The sequence below is a fragment of the Babylonia areolata genome, chromosome 4, assembly GCF_041734735.1.
Source record: "Babylonia areolata isolate BAREFJ2019XMU chromosome 4, ASM4173473v1, whole genome shotgun sequence".
NCBI lineage: Eukaryota > Metazoa > Mollusca > Gastropoda > Neogastropoda > Buccinidae > Babylonia > Babylonia areolata.
The window spans coordinates 29371903-29389480 of NC_134879.1; the positions used below are offsets into that span (position 1 = coordinate 29371903).

The 17578-nt window shown below is 41.1% G+C and overlaps 1 protein-coding gene across 1 annotated transcript; it reads left to right on the forward strand.

The window, feature by feature from the left end:
* Nucleotides 1-3429: 3429 nt before the first annotated feature.
* Nucleotides 3430-13274, forward strand: LOC143281643 (zinc transporter ZIP9-like). Its single transcript, XM_076586892.1, has 7 exons — nt 3430-3553; nt 5078-5180; nt 6590-6820; nt 7315-7398; nt 8474-8559; nt 10358-10492; nt 12155-13274. The coding sequence occupies exons 1-7, from the start codon at nt 3458-3460 to the stop codon at nt 12398-12400; spliced, it is 981 nt and encodes a 326-aa protein (XP_076443007.1). The 5' UTR covers nt 3430-3457; the 3' UTR covers nt 12401-13274.
* The last annotated feature ends 4304 nt before the right edge of the window (nt 13275-17578 follow it).

Consider the following 17578-nt stretch of genomic DNA (forward strand, 5'->3'; position numbering starts at 1 on the left):
TGAATGAATAAGAAAATAAATAAATAGATAGGCAATTCAACACTGAAAGTGACACATGCATACACAACCATGTTCAATTGCACGTGATTATTCGCCCATGTACAAGAGAGACAGACAGACAGACAGACGGACAGACAGACAGACAGAAACAAATAGAGACAGATAGACAGAATGTGGCTTGATTGGCAGGTCACGTGATTGCTAAGCTTTGTTTCCAAAGGCAACGTAATTCAAAGCAGATGAAGCATTAGTGGATGGCAACGGGAGTGAGTGAGGGAATTAGGGGAGAGAGAGAGCCGGAGAGAGAGAGAGAGAGAGAGAGAGAGAGAGAGAGACCGAAAACTTTTTTCTCGCCGCAGTACATCGTCTACAAGAAAATTAATGGCTGGTCGAGCTTTTTTCATTTGATATAGGTATACTGACTGCATAGGCACCATGCTGGTTCCAGCTCAGTTCTTGCCGTCGTGTCAAGCCCAGACAAAAGCGGAGTTCGGCATCTATTGATATGGATACTTCTCATTTTATATCGCCTATCCTCGGTCGAAGACTGACCAAGCTCTAAAAGTGCTTTACAAACACAGAGCCGACTGTCAGCTGTCACTGACCGCTCATCATTCGTCAGTTTCCTGTGTCATTCGATCAGGTTTCAGTCAAGCACACATACACACTCTTACAGACATGTAATATTTAACGTGTATCATACAGACATGTAACATTTAACGTGTATGACCGTTTTGTTTATTGACTACCCCGCATGTAGACAGCCATACTCCATTTTCAGGGATGTGCTTGCTGGGTGTGATGTTCCTGTTTCCATAACCCACCGAACGCGCTGACATGGATCACAGGATCTTTAAACGTGCATGTTTGATCTTCTGCGTGCGTATACACACAAAGGGGCTTCAGGCACTAGCAGGTCTGCGCATATGTTGTAGACCTGGAAGATCGGGAAAAAATAAATTCCACCCTTTACACACCGGTAGGCGCCGTTACCGAGATTCGAGCCCGGGACCTTCAAGATGGAATGTCCAACGCTTTAATAACCACTCGGCTCAGTCTGCAGCCGTCGATTTGACGAATGGATGCCACTGGGCTAACAGTAATAATAAAGTAATGAAGGTGGAGTCACAAAGCCGGTTGTGAATCGATTCATAGTGGGCTGTTGGGTACACCCTTTTGGCGCTGGTGAAGTAGATATTGATTAATCAGTAATGTGTTATGAATCTTATCGTGATTATATGCCCATCCTTGCTTAGTAACAACTAATTGTTATTTCATATTGCTCACGTAGTGAATATGCCAAAGCTGACTGTAGCGGAATAAATACGTCATCGGATGGTTATTGATTACGTCACTGTTCGTTCCAAAGTTATCATGTGTTAAGTCTCACTCAGAACATCCAAACAAATGGAACAGTGTGTGTTACATGCATGGGTGAAGGGAGGATTCCTTTCAAACAATTTCCCAAAATGTGCACCATGGCGCCCGGCCGCTACAGTGCCAGAACCGTAGTATACATTATGGCCAGCATATGACACAGAAATAGACCACTCATGAACGGTAAATATAATGTTATAGGCCTGTGTGTTATACAGTTATGAAAAAGGTCACACACACACATAGTGCATGCACACACACACACACACACACTGCCACTGCCGGATACACATTGACACACACACTGTGGCACACACACACACACACACACACACACACTGTGACACACACACATTGTCACACACACACACACACACACACACACACACACACACTCATATACGGCGCGCGCGTGCACACACACCCACTCACACACACACTCGCGCGCAAAAATGAAAGTGTAAATATGTGATCCGGAGCCATGGTGAAAAATGAAGAAAAAAAAAAAAAGCACATAATGCGCCGAATAGTGATTCACGTGTGCCTGTAGGTGTACTCTCTCTCTCTCTCACACACACACACACACGCACTGGCGCGCGCACACACACACACACACTGTGACACACACACGCACACACACACACTAGAACCACCTCTGTCTCCAGCAGATCAGTCATCGACGCACTATCACTCTGTCCATCGACGCACGACCTGAACTTGAAATTACCCTGGTCAAACGGGTTAATTAAGATCGAGAATGGAAACCGTGCTTTCATTGTCAACGCAAGGTGTCCACGGTGGTTCAATCAAGAGGGTGGGATGCAGTGGGTAGGGGTGGGGGTTGGAGGGGGGGGGTGTGTGTGCACGGGGGCAACAACGCTGGAACCAACTTATGGCTGGAGAGCTGTAACTGAGACACTTGTTGCAGCTCAGCCACGTCCCCAAGAGCCCCATGCAGGAGGATGGACTTGACGTCAGCCCAGCAAAGGCGAGGTGTGGAGGCCGGATGGGGTGGAGATGTGGAACCGGCCGGGGAACGATCGACTGCCATAAACGTCAGTATTACGTATGTGCATAATAACGTCACTGAAAAAAAAGGGAAATAGCTCTGGAAGTCTGAAAATTCACACAGTTTATCTAGAGTGGTATATCACCACTAGACCATTTTCTCAGTTTTAGACTTATTGTTTTGGATAATGTTTTATGACCTGAAACACCGCCTTCTACCATTTTCCACCTGGCACTGAAGGGGTTCTAATTACGTGGTGTTAGTGGTTGTAGACGTGCGCGCGTACACACACACACACACACACACACCGGCAGCCGGAGAGAATGCCGTGCGAATGCGAACTGATGTTTTATTCAGCCGGATTAGGCCATAACCCTGTCTAAATGGGGATTTACATTATCGTAAACAAACAATATCAATAACATGAGCGCAACTACATCAGTAACACATGTAAATAAACGACTGAGTAGTACAATGATACAAACATCAGTAACACAATATGATTAATTAATACATCCGTAACTCAAGTTGTACTAATATACAACTGTGACATCCTCAGTGCTTTGCAACCAAACAGAGCCATGTTAATCAAGGCCTTTTCATTTCTAGATGCCATAAGTAAACTGAATCTAAAAAGACATGGGTTTTGATGGTGCTTAGGCTCAATCAGTTTTCTCCTCAAATCATGTAGAACAGGGCTGTCAACAAAACACTGTGGGTTTCCGAGTCGTTTTCTTCAGCTGCATTATAAACGACACAAAATATTCATAGAACTTTTACACACACACACACACACACAGAATGCAATCACCATCAACCTGTGTGTGTGTGTGTGTGTGTGTGTGTGTGTGTGTGTGTGTCTCAGTTCTTCTTTTTCTTCTTTCAACAACAGGCTAGTCTCAGACAGAGACAGACAGACAGACAGAGAGGAAGAGATATGGTGGGGGGAGGGGGAGGGTCATGACGAGAGGTAGTCATGACCTCCGACCTTAAAGAAATAACCGGAAGTTTTTAGTTTCAAGGCCGCAGAAGGCTGAGACGTGGATTTGTAGACGAGAAAAGAAGCCGAACATGGACGATATTTGGACGCTCATCTCTCTGTCTCTTGCCATGCTGGTGGGATGCTACTTAGCTGGTGCCATTCCACTGACATTTAAATTGTCCGAGGTAAACGGTGCACGTTGGCATATTTTGTTTCATTTTACTGAGTCACCGGGAAAACAATGAAGTGTTGCATCATGGTAGATCAAGACCCCACACGTACAACAACACCAACGCGGCAAAAAATGCGAAAAGACGCGAAAAGACACGAAAATACACCGGAAAAGAATGTGAAAAGACATGAAAAGTCCTGGAATATCTAGTCTGTCTTTTCGCATTTTCACATTCTTTTCGGATGTCTTTTCGCGTTTTCACATTTTTTTCATATGTCTTTTCGTGTCTTTTCGCGTCTTTTCGTGTCTTTTCGCGTCTTTTTCGAGTTTTAGTGACACCGTGGACACACAGTGTGGTTTTGACAGAGCGGATAAAGTCGTGATGATTAAAGATGCTAAAATTAAAAAGAACAGAAAAAGGCACGGCTTTTTGGTTCAAGCCCTGAAGGCTGTTGTACAGTTTCGCCACCCCTTTCTCTCATTCTTGAATCTTGAGGGTTTTTTTTTCTTACACTTGATAAGTATGCCTTATCTGCCTCGCATTCTCTGTCTGCCCCTGTTTCTCTTTTTATCAAACACACACACACACACACACACACACACAAACAAACACACAGAGACACGCACATATATAAAACTATATATAGCACATACATGCACGCATGCATCCACATACTCCAGAAATGACCAGTGCAGGAATTGCACAGTACACACACACGTGCATATGCACACAATCATTTATGTGCACACATACACAAGAACACTGCAAGATTGATAACAAAAACATGGGCACACAAATTAAGAATTTTTAATTAATGGTGAAAAATAAAACAATTTTTAATGTTTCAAAACTTATAAAGAAAAAATCCTTGCAACAAAGGGCATTCCCAGTGACTGGGCAAGGGCCTGCAATGCTAGAGGTACATTTACAATGCACTGTGCATACATTCCCAGATTCCATGTGTATGCATGTTGTGACTGAGAGTGATGAAGTTGATATATGACTGACTTTGAAGAAAGTTGACTGCTGGTTATCTTGCTGATTCTCATTCTGTGATAAGAACCAGGGAGAATGAGTGCATGGTGTCAGATGACAATTTTTTAATTTAATGAAAAAAGCTGACATTTGGGAGAAAGGTATGAATTATGATAATAGTGGTACATTTATATCAATTGCTCTTTTAAACATCTCAGAAAGCCTTTTACAGTAACACATCAGACACACACAAAACACACACACACACACACACACACACACACACAAACACATGGTCCACACACACACACACACACACACTTGGTCCACACACACACACACACACACACACAAACACATGGTCCACACACACACTCACACACAAGCACGGAAAAAAAAAAAAGATATATGGATTCAAATCGTATATAGAGTAAGGAATGAAATGCTTCGGTTATGTAGAAACTGTTCGTTAATTAGAATACAGACTTACTGATGATAATTATATGATGAGGGTGATGTGACTGAAGTTAGACTGACAGCCTTTGGCTTGGATGGTTCCAGGAGAAACTGAAACTGATCACAGTGCTGGGAGCAGGGCTGCTGGTGGGTACAGCACTGGCTGTCATCATCCCTGAGGGGGTCCATGCCATGTACAGCTCAGGTGGTGAGAACTTTACATGTCTTATGATTATCCTAACTGATTGATTGTGTTAACTTTTTAAGATATTTTTTTTAGAAACTGCATGAAATGGTCAGCATCAGAAACATATCCTGGTGGTTTTTTTATTTTTATTTTTATGGACTGCATGGAATAGTCAGCATCAAAGACATGTCCCATTTTACGCAATGTATAACAGTTGATTTTGTTTACAATTGTGTGTAAGTGTGTTTGTGTGCGTGCATGCGTGCGTGTGTGTGTGTGTGTGTGTGTGTGTTGGCTGATTGTCAGGTTGTGTTTTGCTGCACCTGATGCAATTTCTCTTTATGAGATGATAATAAAGTTGTTTTTATCTAATCTTATCTTAAAGATTCATAATAAATGTGCAGTATAGTATGTTATGCTCATAATTATATTCAAAACAATGTTCATTAATTTCTGCTGCTTTTACGTTTAGTATATTACCTGCAATGTGTGGAATGCATGTATGAAACGGTGTTTGGGATATTATTAGTATTACATTTGTGTCTTGGTTGTATTTTTCTCCTTTTTTTTTGATAGCTGTTTTTTTCTGTTTTTGTTTGCAATTATGGTCTCTATGTTGTTTACTTGTCTATGTTTTGATAATGCACTTGAGTCTTGACCAAATTTCTCTAATTTGTGATAATAAAGTTTTTCTTATCATATCTAAACTGAATGTTGTAATCACAAAATGTTAAATCAAAAGTTATATTTATATGATTTATCCTAATTGAATGTTGTAATGAAAACTATTGCCTTCATGATATTTTGATTTTTGTTGGTTTGTTTTGTTTTATGGCAATGCAGGAATCTCATAATTTTGTTGAATAGTTTGGTATTCTAAACCTAGGTAAAATTATGACACTGTATCTCACAAATATTTGTGTGTTTGGATTACTAGTAATTTTATATTTCTTTCATTTATATTTGTTGTTGTTTTTTGGGGGTTTTTTTTACACCAAAGCTGTAGAGTTCATGATTACTTCCTGCTTTAGAACATTTTATGAATAATTTAAATTCTGAGCATGCCCATGTTGTCAGTTATAATGACAATTATTGATTAACATTTTATTTTTTTCTCCAGGGATTAAAAGCAGTAGAAGAAAATAGATTGACATTTGTTCCATGCTGTTTCTACATTTATGGATACAATTCGATATCCAATGGTTATTGACATAATAATCAGTGTGTGTATAAATTATGATCGAAAGATATCTCTGTTCTGAATGATCTTGTTTTTAAGATCTAACTTACCTGAGTAATTTCTTAAAATACTTATTGAAGATACTTATTTTCAACATCAGTTAATCATAAGCTCTCTTCACCTGCACATTACATCAATCATGCATACAGATAACTGACTTAATTTTGCTGCGTGCAAAATATGACCTCAGGTCATGATGAGGAACTTCAAGACGAAGCGCCACTGAACGTCGCCATAAGATCTGATGACCAGATTGCGGACACCCAGCGCATGGCGGAGATGGTCCATGATCACCATCACTCCAAGCACCATGACATGGAGGTGGAGCACTCGGTCATTGGTGTCAGTCTGGTGGCTGGCTTCATCTTCATGCTGATAGTCGATCAGATGGGAGGCAGTATGCATTCGCACAGTTCTCCAGGTAACGTGTAACAGTGCAAATGCATGTACCTTGAGGAAAAAAACTGTGGGTTCAGGCATGGGCCTTGTGACGGTCTGCAGAGTTTGCCACTGCAACAAACCTGACAGTATACCGTGGCAACTGGAAAGTAGAGGAAAAAGAAGAAACATTTGATAGATATACATTATTTGTAAAAACAGACAAATGTATGTTTTCACAGGGGAAGGAGGGTTCTACAAAATTGTTGAGGTGGCAAGAAAAATGTATGTGTTATCTATTTAATATGTTTATTTGCTTATTTATTTGTTTGTTATGGAAATGTGGAAATAGGTAAGAACAGCTTGGGATCTCTACTATCATGTCATTCTTTTTCTTACACCTCCCTTACTAATTCTTTTAACCCAGATAACATAAACAAATAAAATTTAAAAAATAGTAGAAAAAAAATTATTGTCAAATGTTCATTTCAGAGAGAGGGAGAAAGTGATTATCAACTTGATGTTGTGTCTTTCCAGGTGACGCCGAGTTTGCCTCCATGTCCGGAACAAGCGGCAAGAACAAAATGACGGCCACTGTGGGTCTGGTGGTACATGCAGCAGGTAAGCAGTGTTAGATTTATGTTCTGATGGTACAGTTGCTGGGAGCGACAGGCACTACAGTGTGCAAGGTACATCTGATTCCTTGTTCTCTCAGATTATCTGAAATGCAGTCATGTGAAATGCAGGGTGTAACCTGTGCATCAGAAGTGGCCGCTGCCTTAACTTTTAGGCATAGTCAAGTCTGACCGTGTGTCAAATATTATTGAAATGTGAGTTTAAATGAATCATCAATTGATCAACATAGAATTACAGGAAAAACATATGTACCTCTGGATGTTTTATATGTGTCATGTTTTGACCTGGCTGTTTTGTATTGCTTTGTCTTGGATTATTTGTGTCTGTGTGTCTTAATCCATGTAAGCAGAGAAATTCAGATTATCCTTACATTTGAGATGGAATGAATTGTTCAACAGTTTACATACTATTGTTGTTTCAATTTTTTTTTCAATTGTGTTAATACAGGAGGCCTATTTTGCAATGAAGAAGATAATATTTTTTATGCATATATTATTGCAAAGCCCAAAGTAGTTGAGCAAAGATACCATGTCATACTGATATTTTTGTAATTATTATTCAGGAATGATACCTCTCGACAACCTTATTGGAGAGTTTCCTGCACCTTTTAACAAATAATAAAACATTCTATGAACATTAATGATAACTTTACCTGTATTAGATTTTGTTCTTGAAAATATACGGTTTGGAAAGAAGTGAAAAATCCCAGTTGAAAAACCCATTTTGAAACCTATATGTAATCATGTTTGTTGCCTAACTTTCTGTGACTCGTGAAACTCATACCAAATCAGGTGAATTCTTGAATTGCATATATTTGTATGTAGACACTGCATTTCCAGTAAGTGTTGAACAACCATAAAAGCTGTTGTTTTCATAGTAAATGTTGTTTTCATAGTAAATGTTTCCCCACACGTGTTACATATGTTTTTATTCATTTCTCATCTTTTCATTAATTGCTAGATTTTTTTATGATGCAGACAAATTTTATATACATGGCAGTGTCACATTAAGCAGTAAGTATATCATCAAGTTTATACATCCAGTGTTCTGCTGATTTCAGCGGACGGTGTTGCCATGGGAGCTGCCATCACCATGTCAGAGACTCACATCACTACAATTGTCTTCCTCGCCATTATGCTTCATAAGGTAACGTGTTCCCCTTTTTTTCTTTTTCTTTTTTTTTCCTTTTTTTATTTCTTTTCTTTTTCTTGCTGCTCATACCCTCTGGCATCATTCTTACTGCACTCGAACCAAAATATCGCATTGATCAGCTTAGTGCACTCTAGGTCATTCTTTCGCAGTTCCAGTGCCAGGAGTCCATAGGGAGTTAATTACCAGTGTCAGGTCACCATTACGCCACTGACCAGAGAAGAACCTTTGCACAGTTGCTAAACAGTTCTGTGGTGCAGTACATAAAGCTGCTGAACTCTCTGTCGATGACAGTTAATGACTATTTTGTCATGGAAGCATCCCCTGTGGGATACCAGGGACTCTTTCAATATGAACAGTATCCTCTGTGCTAGAAAATTTCTCTGTTCTACTGTTTTCTTTGTTTCTGACTTTTTTCCTTTTCATTCTATCATCTGTCTTTGTTCTCTTGTATTGCTGATACTTTTTTTTTTTTTTTTTTTTTTTTTTTTTGTTTCACGTTCTACAGAATCATTATTCACAGTGTTTTCAGTCTTGATATGGCTCTATGTGGTCAGATGGGATGTTTATAGCAACAATGATTAATAGAGTTGTCATGCAATCTGGCTGATTTAGCATCCCCTTCTGCAGTGGAGGGCATCATCACATCTTGCAAATTTCTTCACACAACACTACACTGCTTTGTTTTGTCTGACCCTTCCCTGTCTTATAATCTCCCTTTGCTTGCTCTCCCTTGTCCTGCCTTGCCTTTCCCCGTTCAGTCTGCTGAACGACCAGTGTCCCATCTTCACTGGTCTTAAAGTTCTCCAGGCAGCTGTGTTCTTGAGTTTGTTAAATGCTTGCTAAAATTTTCATGATTGACTGTCGATGCAGGGAGAAAGGAATTTTGGTTGGTGCGATGGGTATTAAGGGTGTCCATATGTGTGTGTGTGTGTGTGTACGTGTGTGTGTGTGTGTGTTTGATTTGTGTATTTGGTGTGCGTGTGTGTTTGTGTGTTGGTGTGTTGAAATGATAGGTGAGCAGGAAATATTTAGACAAGACTATATGCATGTGAAAGTGATGGTCAGTAAAAAAAAAAAGTGCTTTATAAAAGCAAATATCATTATGTGTAATACTAATAGCAATCTTTTTTTTCTTCTTTTTTTTAAATGCTGCATCATCATTGTTGTTTTGCTATACTTATCATCCGATTTTTTCAGTGCCATTGTTATTATCGTCTTTCCCATCACTACCATCTTATCATTATCATCATCTTTTTCATCATCAGTCACCATTGTTATTATTGTTTTTTTTTTATTATTGTGATTATTATTATTATTATTGATGTGACAGTCATTATTACCATTATTATAATCTTTGTTTTAATGATGATGATGACGATTATTATTATTATTACTGCCCCTTCCTATCTCTGCGGCTGCCTTCACCTCTACACTCCATCTCGCTCACTACGATCGGCTTCGGATCCACTCTGTTTACGCATATCCAGATTCAAACACTCAACTGTTGGGCGCCGTTCTTTCTCTGCCTCTGGACCTTGCAATTGGAATGAACTTCCTCTTTCGCTTCGTCAAGTCTCCACACTCAGCTCTTTCAAGTTTGGCATTAAAACCCACCTCTTCCCAAAATAGCCTCCTTTGCCTGCCTCTTCCTTGTCTTTAGTTTCTACAGTTTTAGAGTTATGCATGTGTGTGAATGACTGGTGCAAAAGTGCTTTGATTTGTCTCTGCACAAGATTCAGCGCTATATAAATACCATTATTATTATTATCTTTTGTTATATATTCTGTTCCAGGCTCCAGCAGCCTTTGGCCTGGTGTCCTTTTTACTACATGAGAACTTGGAGCGTTCCAGAATACGCACTCATTTGTTGGTGTTTTCCCTGGCTGCTCCAGTTCTAACTGTTGTTACCTACTTCGGCTTGAGTCAGGTTAGTTACTTTTTGTGGGTTTTTTTTGGGGGGGGCATGGGGGGGGGGGGGGTTGGTGGGGGGGGGGTGTGGGGAGGGAGGCAGGGGATGGAGATGGAACGGAGAGCATGGGCAGAAGAAGAGGGGTGCACGCAGGGAAACAAAAGGGAAGTGGAGTGAGATGGGGGAGAGGGAAATGATGGGGGAGTGAGGAGGGACTGTCTTTTCTCTGTGTGTGTGTGTGTGTTTGCTTGTGTGTGTGTGCTTGTGTATTTACATGTCACATACATGTGGAGTCTGCGTACTTGTGTTAATGGGTCTGTGCGTGTTTTTGTGTGTATTCATCCATTGGTTTGTTTCTATGTTGAATGGCTTGCCTTTGTATTGATTTTATTTGTTTTTTTTTTTAAGTGAAATTGCAACATGACTGCTTTGTAAGCATGCTTGATCATTGATGGATTGAGTGTACGCTGAAATTTCCATTTTTGTAGATCTATCACACAAGGGTTTGTTTTCTTTAAACTAATTTTTAAGTATGGTACTGTCTTAATGGTAAATGGTTTGTCATGGATATCATTTAGATTGGTTGTAATGATGATAAGAAAATGAAAGATTTAACCTTGTAGTGAGGTGTGGTCATTGTCCAGTTCATTACAAGTGGTCTGGTACACCACAGGTGATTTCACAGCATGACAAGACAGTTTGGGATCTCAGTTTACAGTAGTGGCAAGACCTATTTACCTTCAACAAACTGGAACTGTGGCAGTATTTCATGCACTTTTCCTTTGTCTCGGTCTGCCTTTGTCTCTCTGTCAGCCTCTTCTTTGTCTGTCTCTCAGCCTCTGCTTTGTCTGTCTCTCATTCTCTGCCTGTCTCTCTCTTAATCTTTCTTTGTATGTATGTCTGTCTCTCTTTCTCTCTCTGTCTCTCTCTCTCTCTCTGTGTCTCTCTCTCTCTCACTCCTTCTCCTTTCTCTTCCATGTCTTTCTTTCCCTCTCCCCCTCCTTCCCTTCAGTTCCTCTCTCTCTCTCAGTAAATCAAAAATAAAAGCTTATTTCCAAGCTGACTGAGTAACACAGTGACACATGACATGTCATCATATGCTCACACTGTTTTGTTTTTTCATGTTTGTTTCTCCTCTTTTTGTGATTTTTATTTTTAATTACTTAATTGATTTTTTTTTTTTTTTTTTTTTTTTTTTTGACATGGCAAATGTGGTGTAGCGAATATGGACTTAGTATTTTGACTGACATGTCATTGAAACTTGAAACCGAAACTAAAAACAAACTGAAAAAAAGAAGAAAAACTGAAACCTGTTCTTTCAGATCAGCTCAGACTGAAAATTAAAACTGAAACCCTATTCTTTCAGACCAGCACAGAGTCGCTGTCAGACATGCACATGACGTCATTGAAACTGAAACTAAAACAAACTAAAACTGGAAACCAGTTCTTTCAGACCAGCAGGGAGTCGCTGTTGCCTGTTGGACATACACATGATGTCATTGAAACTGAAACTTAAAGACTCTAAAACTGAAAACCTGTTCTTTCAGACCAGCATGGACTTAAAACTAAAACTGAAAACCTGTTTTTTCAGGCCAACATAGACTGAAAACTAAAACTGAAAACCGGTTCTTTTTGACCAGCACTGACTGGAAACTAAAACAGAAAACCCTGTTCTTTCAGACCAGCACGGAGTCGCTGTCGGACATGCACATGACAGGCATCGCCATGCTGTTCAGCGCCGGCACCTTCCTCTACGTGGCCACAGTGCACGTGCTGCCGGAGATCGCCACCGTCCAGCACCGCCACACCATGGGTGACGGCACCGTGGTCATCAGGGAGACCAAGGGCTTCAAGAACGTGGAGCTGATGGCGCTGGTTATCGGCGCTGTGGTGCCTGTGCTGCTGTCTGTTGGGCACAAGCATTGACCCAGTGACTGAACCGGTGACAGATCATGGAAGTGCTTGTCTGAATGAGTGAGAAAATTGTGGTGAAAGGGTGGGGGTGGGGAGAAGGGGAGATTTGGTTCAACAATATGGAGCTGATGGCTCTGATTAGTGCTGTCATACATACCTTTGCTATTGTCAGTGGGGCGCAAGCATTGACCGTCATGGACTGTTGATTGGTTGTTTAGGTGTGGCAGTGGGGTCTGAATGAGTGGAGAGAAAGTGTGAGGGGGATTATGGGGGAGGAGGGGACAAATGTTTCAAGAACGTGGAGCTGATTGCTCTGATTAATGGTGCTGTCATGCCTATGCTCTTGTCTGTGGGGCACAATAATTGACCATTATAGACTGTGGTGAGTGTGAGAGGTTTAGCAGAGGCAGTGAAAGTGCTGGTGTGAATGAGTGGAGAGAATGCGTGAGGGAGGATATGGGGGAGGAGGGGACAAAGGCTTCAAGAATATGGAGCTGATGGCGCTGGTCATTGACGCTGTGGTGCCTGTGCTGCTGTCTGTTGGGCACAAGCATTGACCCGGTGACTGAACTGGTGATTGATCGTGGAAGTGCTTGTCTGAATGAGCGAGAAAATTGTGGTGAAAGGGTGGGGGTGGGGAGAAGTGGAGATGGGGTTCAACAGTATGAAGCTGATGGTTCTGGTTGTCTGTTCTGTCATACCTGTGCTCTTGTCTGTCGGGCACAAGCATTGACCCGTCATAGACTGGTGATTGATTGTTCAGCTGTGGCAGTGGGGAAGTATCGGTCTGAATGAGTGGAGAGAATGCGATGAGGGGTTGGGGACTGGGAGAAGTGGACATAAGGTGGATGGTTTTGCTGAGGCGGTGGAGAAATGCTGGTGTGAATGAGTGAAAAGAGTGTGGTGAGGGGGTGGGGAGAAGTGGACATAGGGTTGATCGTTCAGCCGAGACAGGGGAAGTGCTGGTGTGAATGAGTGAAAAGAATGTGGTTGAGGGGGTGGGGGTGGGGAGAAGTGGACATAGGGTTGATCGTTCATCCGAGACAGGGGAAGTGCTGGTGTGAATGAGTGAAAAGAGTGTGGTTGAGAGGGTGGGGTGAAGTGGACATAAGGTTGATCGTTCATCCGAGACAGGGGAAGTGCTGGTGTGAATGAGTGAAAAGAGTGTGGTTGAGAGGGTGGGGTGAAGTGGACATAGGGTTGATCGTTCATCCGAGACAGGGGAAGTGCTGGTGTGAATGAGTGAAAAGAATGTGGTTGAGAGGGTGGGGTGAAGTGGACATAGGGTTGATCGTTCAGCCGAGACAGGGGAAGTGCTGGTGTGAATGAGTGAAAAGTGTGGTGAGGGGGTGGGGGTGGGGTGAAGTGGACATAAGGTTGATCGTTCAGCCGAGACAGGGGAAGTGCTGGTGTGAATGAGTGAAAAGAATGTGGTTGAGGGGGTGGGGGTGGGGTGAAGTGGATGAAGATTAAAAAAAATATGAAGCTGGTTGCATTGGTTGTCATTGCTGTCATACCTGTGCTCATGTCTGTGGGGCACAAGAATTGACCATCATAGACTGGTGAGTGTGTGTGGTTTAGCAGAAGCAGTGAAAGTGCTGGTATGAATAAGTGAAAAGAATGTAGTGAGGGGGGTGGGGAGAAGTGGACGATGGGTTCCAGAATATGAAGCTGGTTGTCAGTGCTGTCATACCTGTGCTCATGTCTGTGGGGCACAGGAATTGACTATCATAGACTAGTGAGTGTGTGTGGTTTAGCAGAGGCAGTGAAAGTGCTGGTGTGAATGAGTGGAGAGAAGGAGTGAGGGGCGTATACGGGGGTGGAGGGGACAAAGGTTTCAAGGGCCTGGAGGCGATGGCTCTGGTTATCAGGGCTGTCAAGCCTGTGCTGTTGTCTGTGGGGCACAAACGTTGACTATCACCAGCGTGGTTTTAGAGGAGGCAGTGACAGTATTGGAGGTTCCGTGGTTGAACCGGTCAGGCGTTGGGACTTCTTATCCAGCGTTCACCAGTGATCAGGGTTCAAGGCCCCTGACGTTTTTGCCTGGCATTGTGCTTCCTTGGAAAAGGCACTTTTACTCTGATTTTTGTCACTCCACTGTGTGAATGGGTACCTGTCTCCACAGCTTGGAAGGTTAAAACGGCAGAAGGAGAGGATTGGGCCCTTTGCCTTCTTTTGCCGAGTCCTCAACACGGTAGATATGAATTCACTGCACCATTGGCTGTGAAAGGCTATGGGACCTTTAACCCTTTGAGCCCTGAGTTCCTGATCAATTTTAACCCTTCTGCCTGAGCTCCTGAGCCAAATTTTGCAAATAATTGGTATTTAATGTGTCACGGCAGATATAAAAAGAGTGCCCTGACCACCGCTTTACCGGTGGTAGAGAAAAATGACATAATGCCTAGCCACTGGTTGAGTGGTGCGTGAACACTTGTGTCGTGTTTTGCTATTGGTTGACTTATATTGAAATTGATCTTTTTTATCCAAAGCACATGCACAAAACACAGTGAAAAGGCGCGGCCATGTTGGTACTACATTCGCTGACGTCAGAATATTACGTTTTTTCTGATTGGCTCTTCAATATAAGTCAACCAATAGCAAAACACGACACAAGTGTTTACGCACCGCTCAACCGGTGGCTAGGCATTATGTCATTTTTCTCTACCACCAGTAGAGCAGTGGTCAAGGCTCAAAGGGTTAACCTTGTGAAAGTATTGGTGTGTATGAGGGGGGTGGGGATTGGAGGAATGGGGCAGGAGATGGAGGGGGAGGGATGGGGCAGAAGATGGAAGGGGGGTGGTAATGAAGTGGACAGAAAAGAACCAAAGAGAGAACAAATTCATACAGAAGTGTCCCACCCCGCTGTTTCTCTAGCTCTCATCAAAAACCATGATAGAATTCATCTGACGTCATTGTTGTTTACTCAGCTATCTTCCACGTTCTTTCCCAGCATTGGACTACACTGTTCTATTCTGGAGATTGTACTCAAAGCATGGATGGCAGTATTGTAAGTAAAATACCCTCAGGTGTCAAATCGAATTCCCTTAAACATGTGTTTAAAGGGTAATTTTATGTTCAAATTTACATTTTTGGGGGGTCTTTTTGTTATCCATTTTAACACTGTAGAGATGAATAAAAGTATGTGACCCATATTTTATAAGTTACATCCCCTGACTTTTTGCCCTTTTTTGCAAAAGCCTTCAAAGTGAAATATTGCACGGTTTCTGATAAATCCTCACAAACTTTATCTTGAGATACTGAATGGGATAATTGGGCCTCTGAAGGTAGAGAAGTAAATGACCATTTACATATGAGTTGTTTTCTGAGAAAGAAAGGTGGAGAATGGACATTGGAAAGATGGAATAATTGTTTAAAGCAAGACAGATCCATAGTCTGATGGTTGGAGATATGAATAGATGGTTTGATAAGTCAAGAGTTAATAAGTTCATATTGTTTCAGATGGGGAATAGGTAGAGCTGGAAGAAAAGGGTTTTGTGACTGAGAAGATTAGAAGAGTCAAGAATAAGAAGTATATACATTGTAACTGCAAAACAGGAATTTAAAGCGGTATGATATGAGTGACAAAAGGGTTAAGCTATTATGAACTTTGGTTACAGGCCAGCTTCGATAAGCATCTAGCCAGCAGAATGCAACTGTAAATTATGGTTGAAATGGTGGGGTTTTTTATCTTAATTTTAATGATTTTTTTTCTTTTATTTTATTTTTTGTCGTGGGTACAGTGGGAAGAGGAGGTTACAGTTTTTACTGTAAATAATGGTTCAAATGTTTTTTTTATAGTTTCATTTTACCAATTGTTTTTATATTATCATGGCCGCAGTGGGAAGAGGAGGTTACAAAGTCTCATTGTGGCTGTATTAAGTGCGTGAGTGCCGTGGTGTCTGATGTTATTTTGGGGGGCATTGTTTGAGGAGTACATGTTCCCAGCTGATCTCACACTGACCGTATCCATTGCTGGAGTGTTATTCTTTGTTTTAATTTTGTTGCTCACGTTCAGCAGTTGACCAGGCTGTTATCTCACCAAAGAGCTCACCGATCGGTCTTTTGGTATTAATTAATGAATTGATTTATTTGCTTTATCAACTAGTTGTATATGAATTTCATCATAAAACTATATATGTTTATGGATAAATGTAATTAATTAGTCTGTTGATCTTCACTCACATTTTTTTTTTTCTCCCCTTCAGAGAAACGCTATCGATTTCCCAAACTGAAAACTTCTAGAGCGCACGACTGTTTTATACCCCAGTCAGTTCTGTTCTTAAATGCTTAATTAATATTAATGCACAACTCTTTTTGTGTATAATTTGTCCTTGTGTGTGTGTGTGTGTATACATGCCTGTATATATGTTTTTATTAACTGTTATGTATTGATTCTAAATACTCTGTGTGTGTGCATGTGCACGTGTGTGTGTGTGTGTGTGTATGTGTATACATACATGTATGTATGTATGTGTTCATTAACTGTTGTGTATCAATTCTAAAATACTGTTGAATAGCTTAGTATTAATCTTAAGCATTTTATGTCTTTTATTCTTTTGTGTATTCTTGTTGATATTGAATTAATGTGAGACTGTGATCATCGCATGTGTACTGATTGTGAGGTTCCACATCAGTTTAGCATTTAAGCATTTTATGTCTTTCATTTATTCATACAGTGCATTGTTTGTGTAGCATACACCACACATGAGTTTCTCATGTTCAGGTTATTAATAAAGTATTCCAGTTTTTTTTGTATTATTGTTCCACATTCATGCCAGCTGTATGATCAGCTGTCAGTATCCATACACTCTGTTCCTGTAAGTGATGAGAAGTGATGTCGCCTGTCCCCAACCACAAGAAACAAACCCAACCTCACGTAGTGTAATGAGTTCTGTGAAAACATATGATCTCAGGCATGCCCGATTAGTGCTATCATGTGATATAATTATTTTGTTGTATGTCCAGGACAGTGCCTAAACCCTGCATACACATTATAGACAGACTGGTAAAGAACTGAAGATTTTGTCTCTTGATGTATGTACTGCCGTTAACTCTCACTGCTAACACATTACTTTTGGAGACGAGCAGAAGGGAAAAAAAAAAAAAAAAAATCCAGATAGAAGGAAAAATTTGTCGTGTAATCTTAGTTGAGTCACATCTCCTAAACTATTTAAGATAATGCTAATGGCA

What these genes read in the sequence shown, in the direction of transcription:
- LOC143281643 (XM_076586892.1), top strand. Translation starts at nt 3,458, where the DNA reads ATGGACGATATTTGGACGCTCATCTCTCTGTCTCTTGCCATGCTGGTG. An exon ending in GCATTCGCACAGTTCTCCAG is followed by an intron (nt 6,821 to 7,314) that starts GTAACGTGTAAC and finishes GTGTCTTTCCAG; the next exon opens with GTGACGCCGAGTTTGCCTCC. An exon ending in TCGCCATTATGCTTCATAAG is followed by an intron (nt 8,560 to 10,357) that starts GTAACGTGTTCC and finishes ATTCTGTTCCAG; the next exon opens with GCTCCAGCAGCCTTTGGCCT.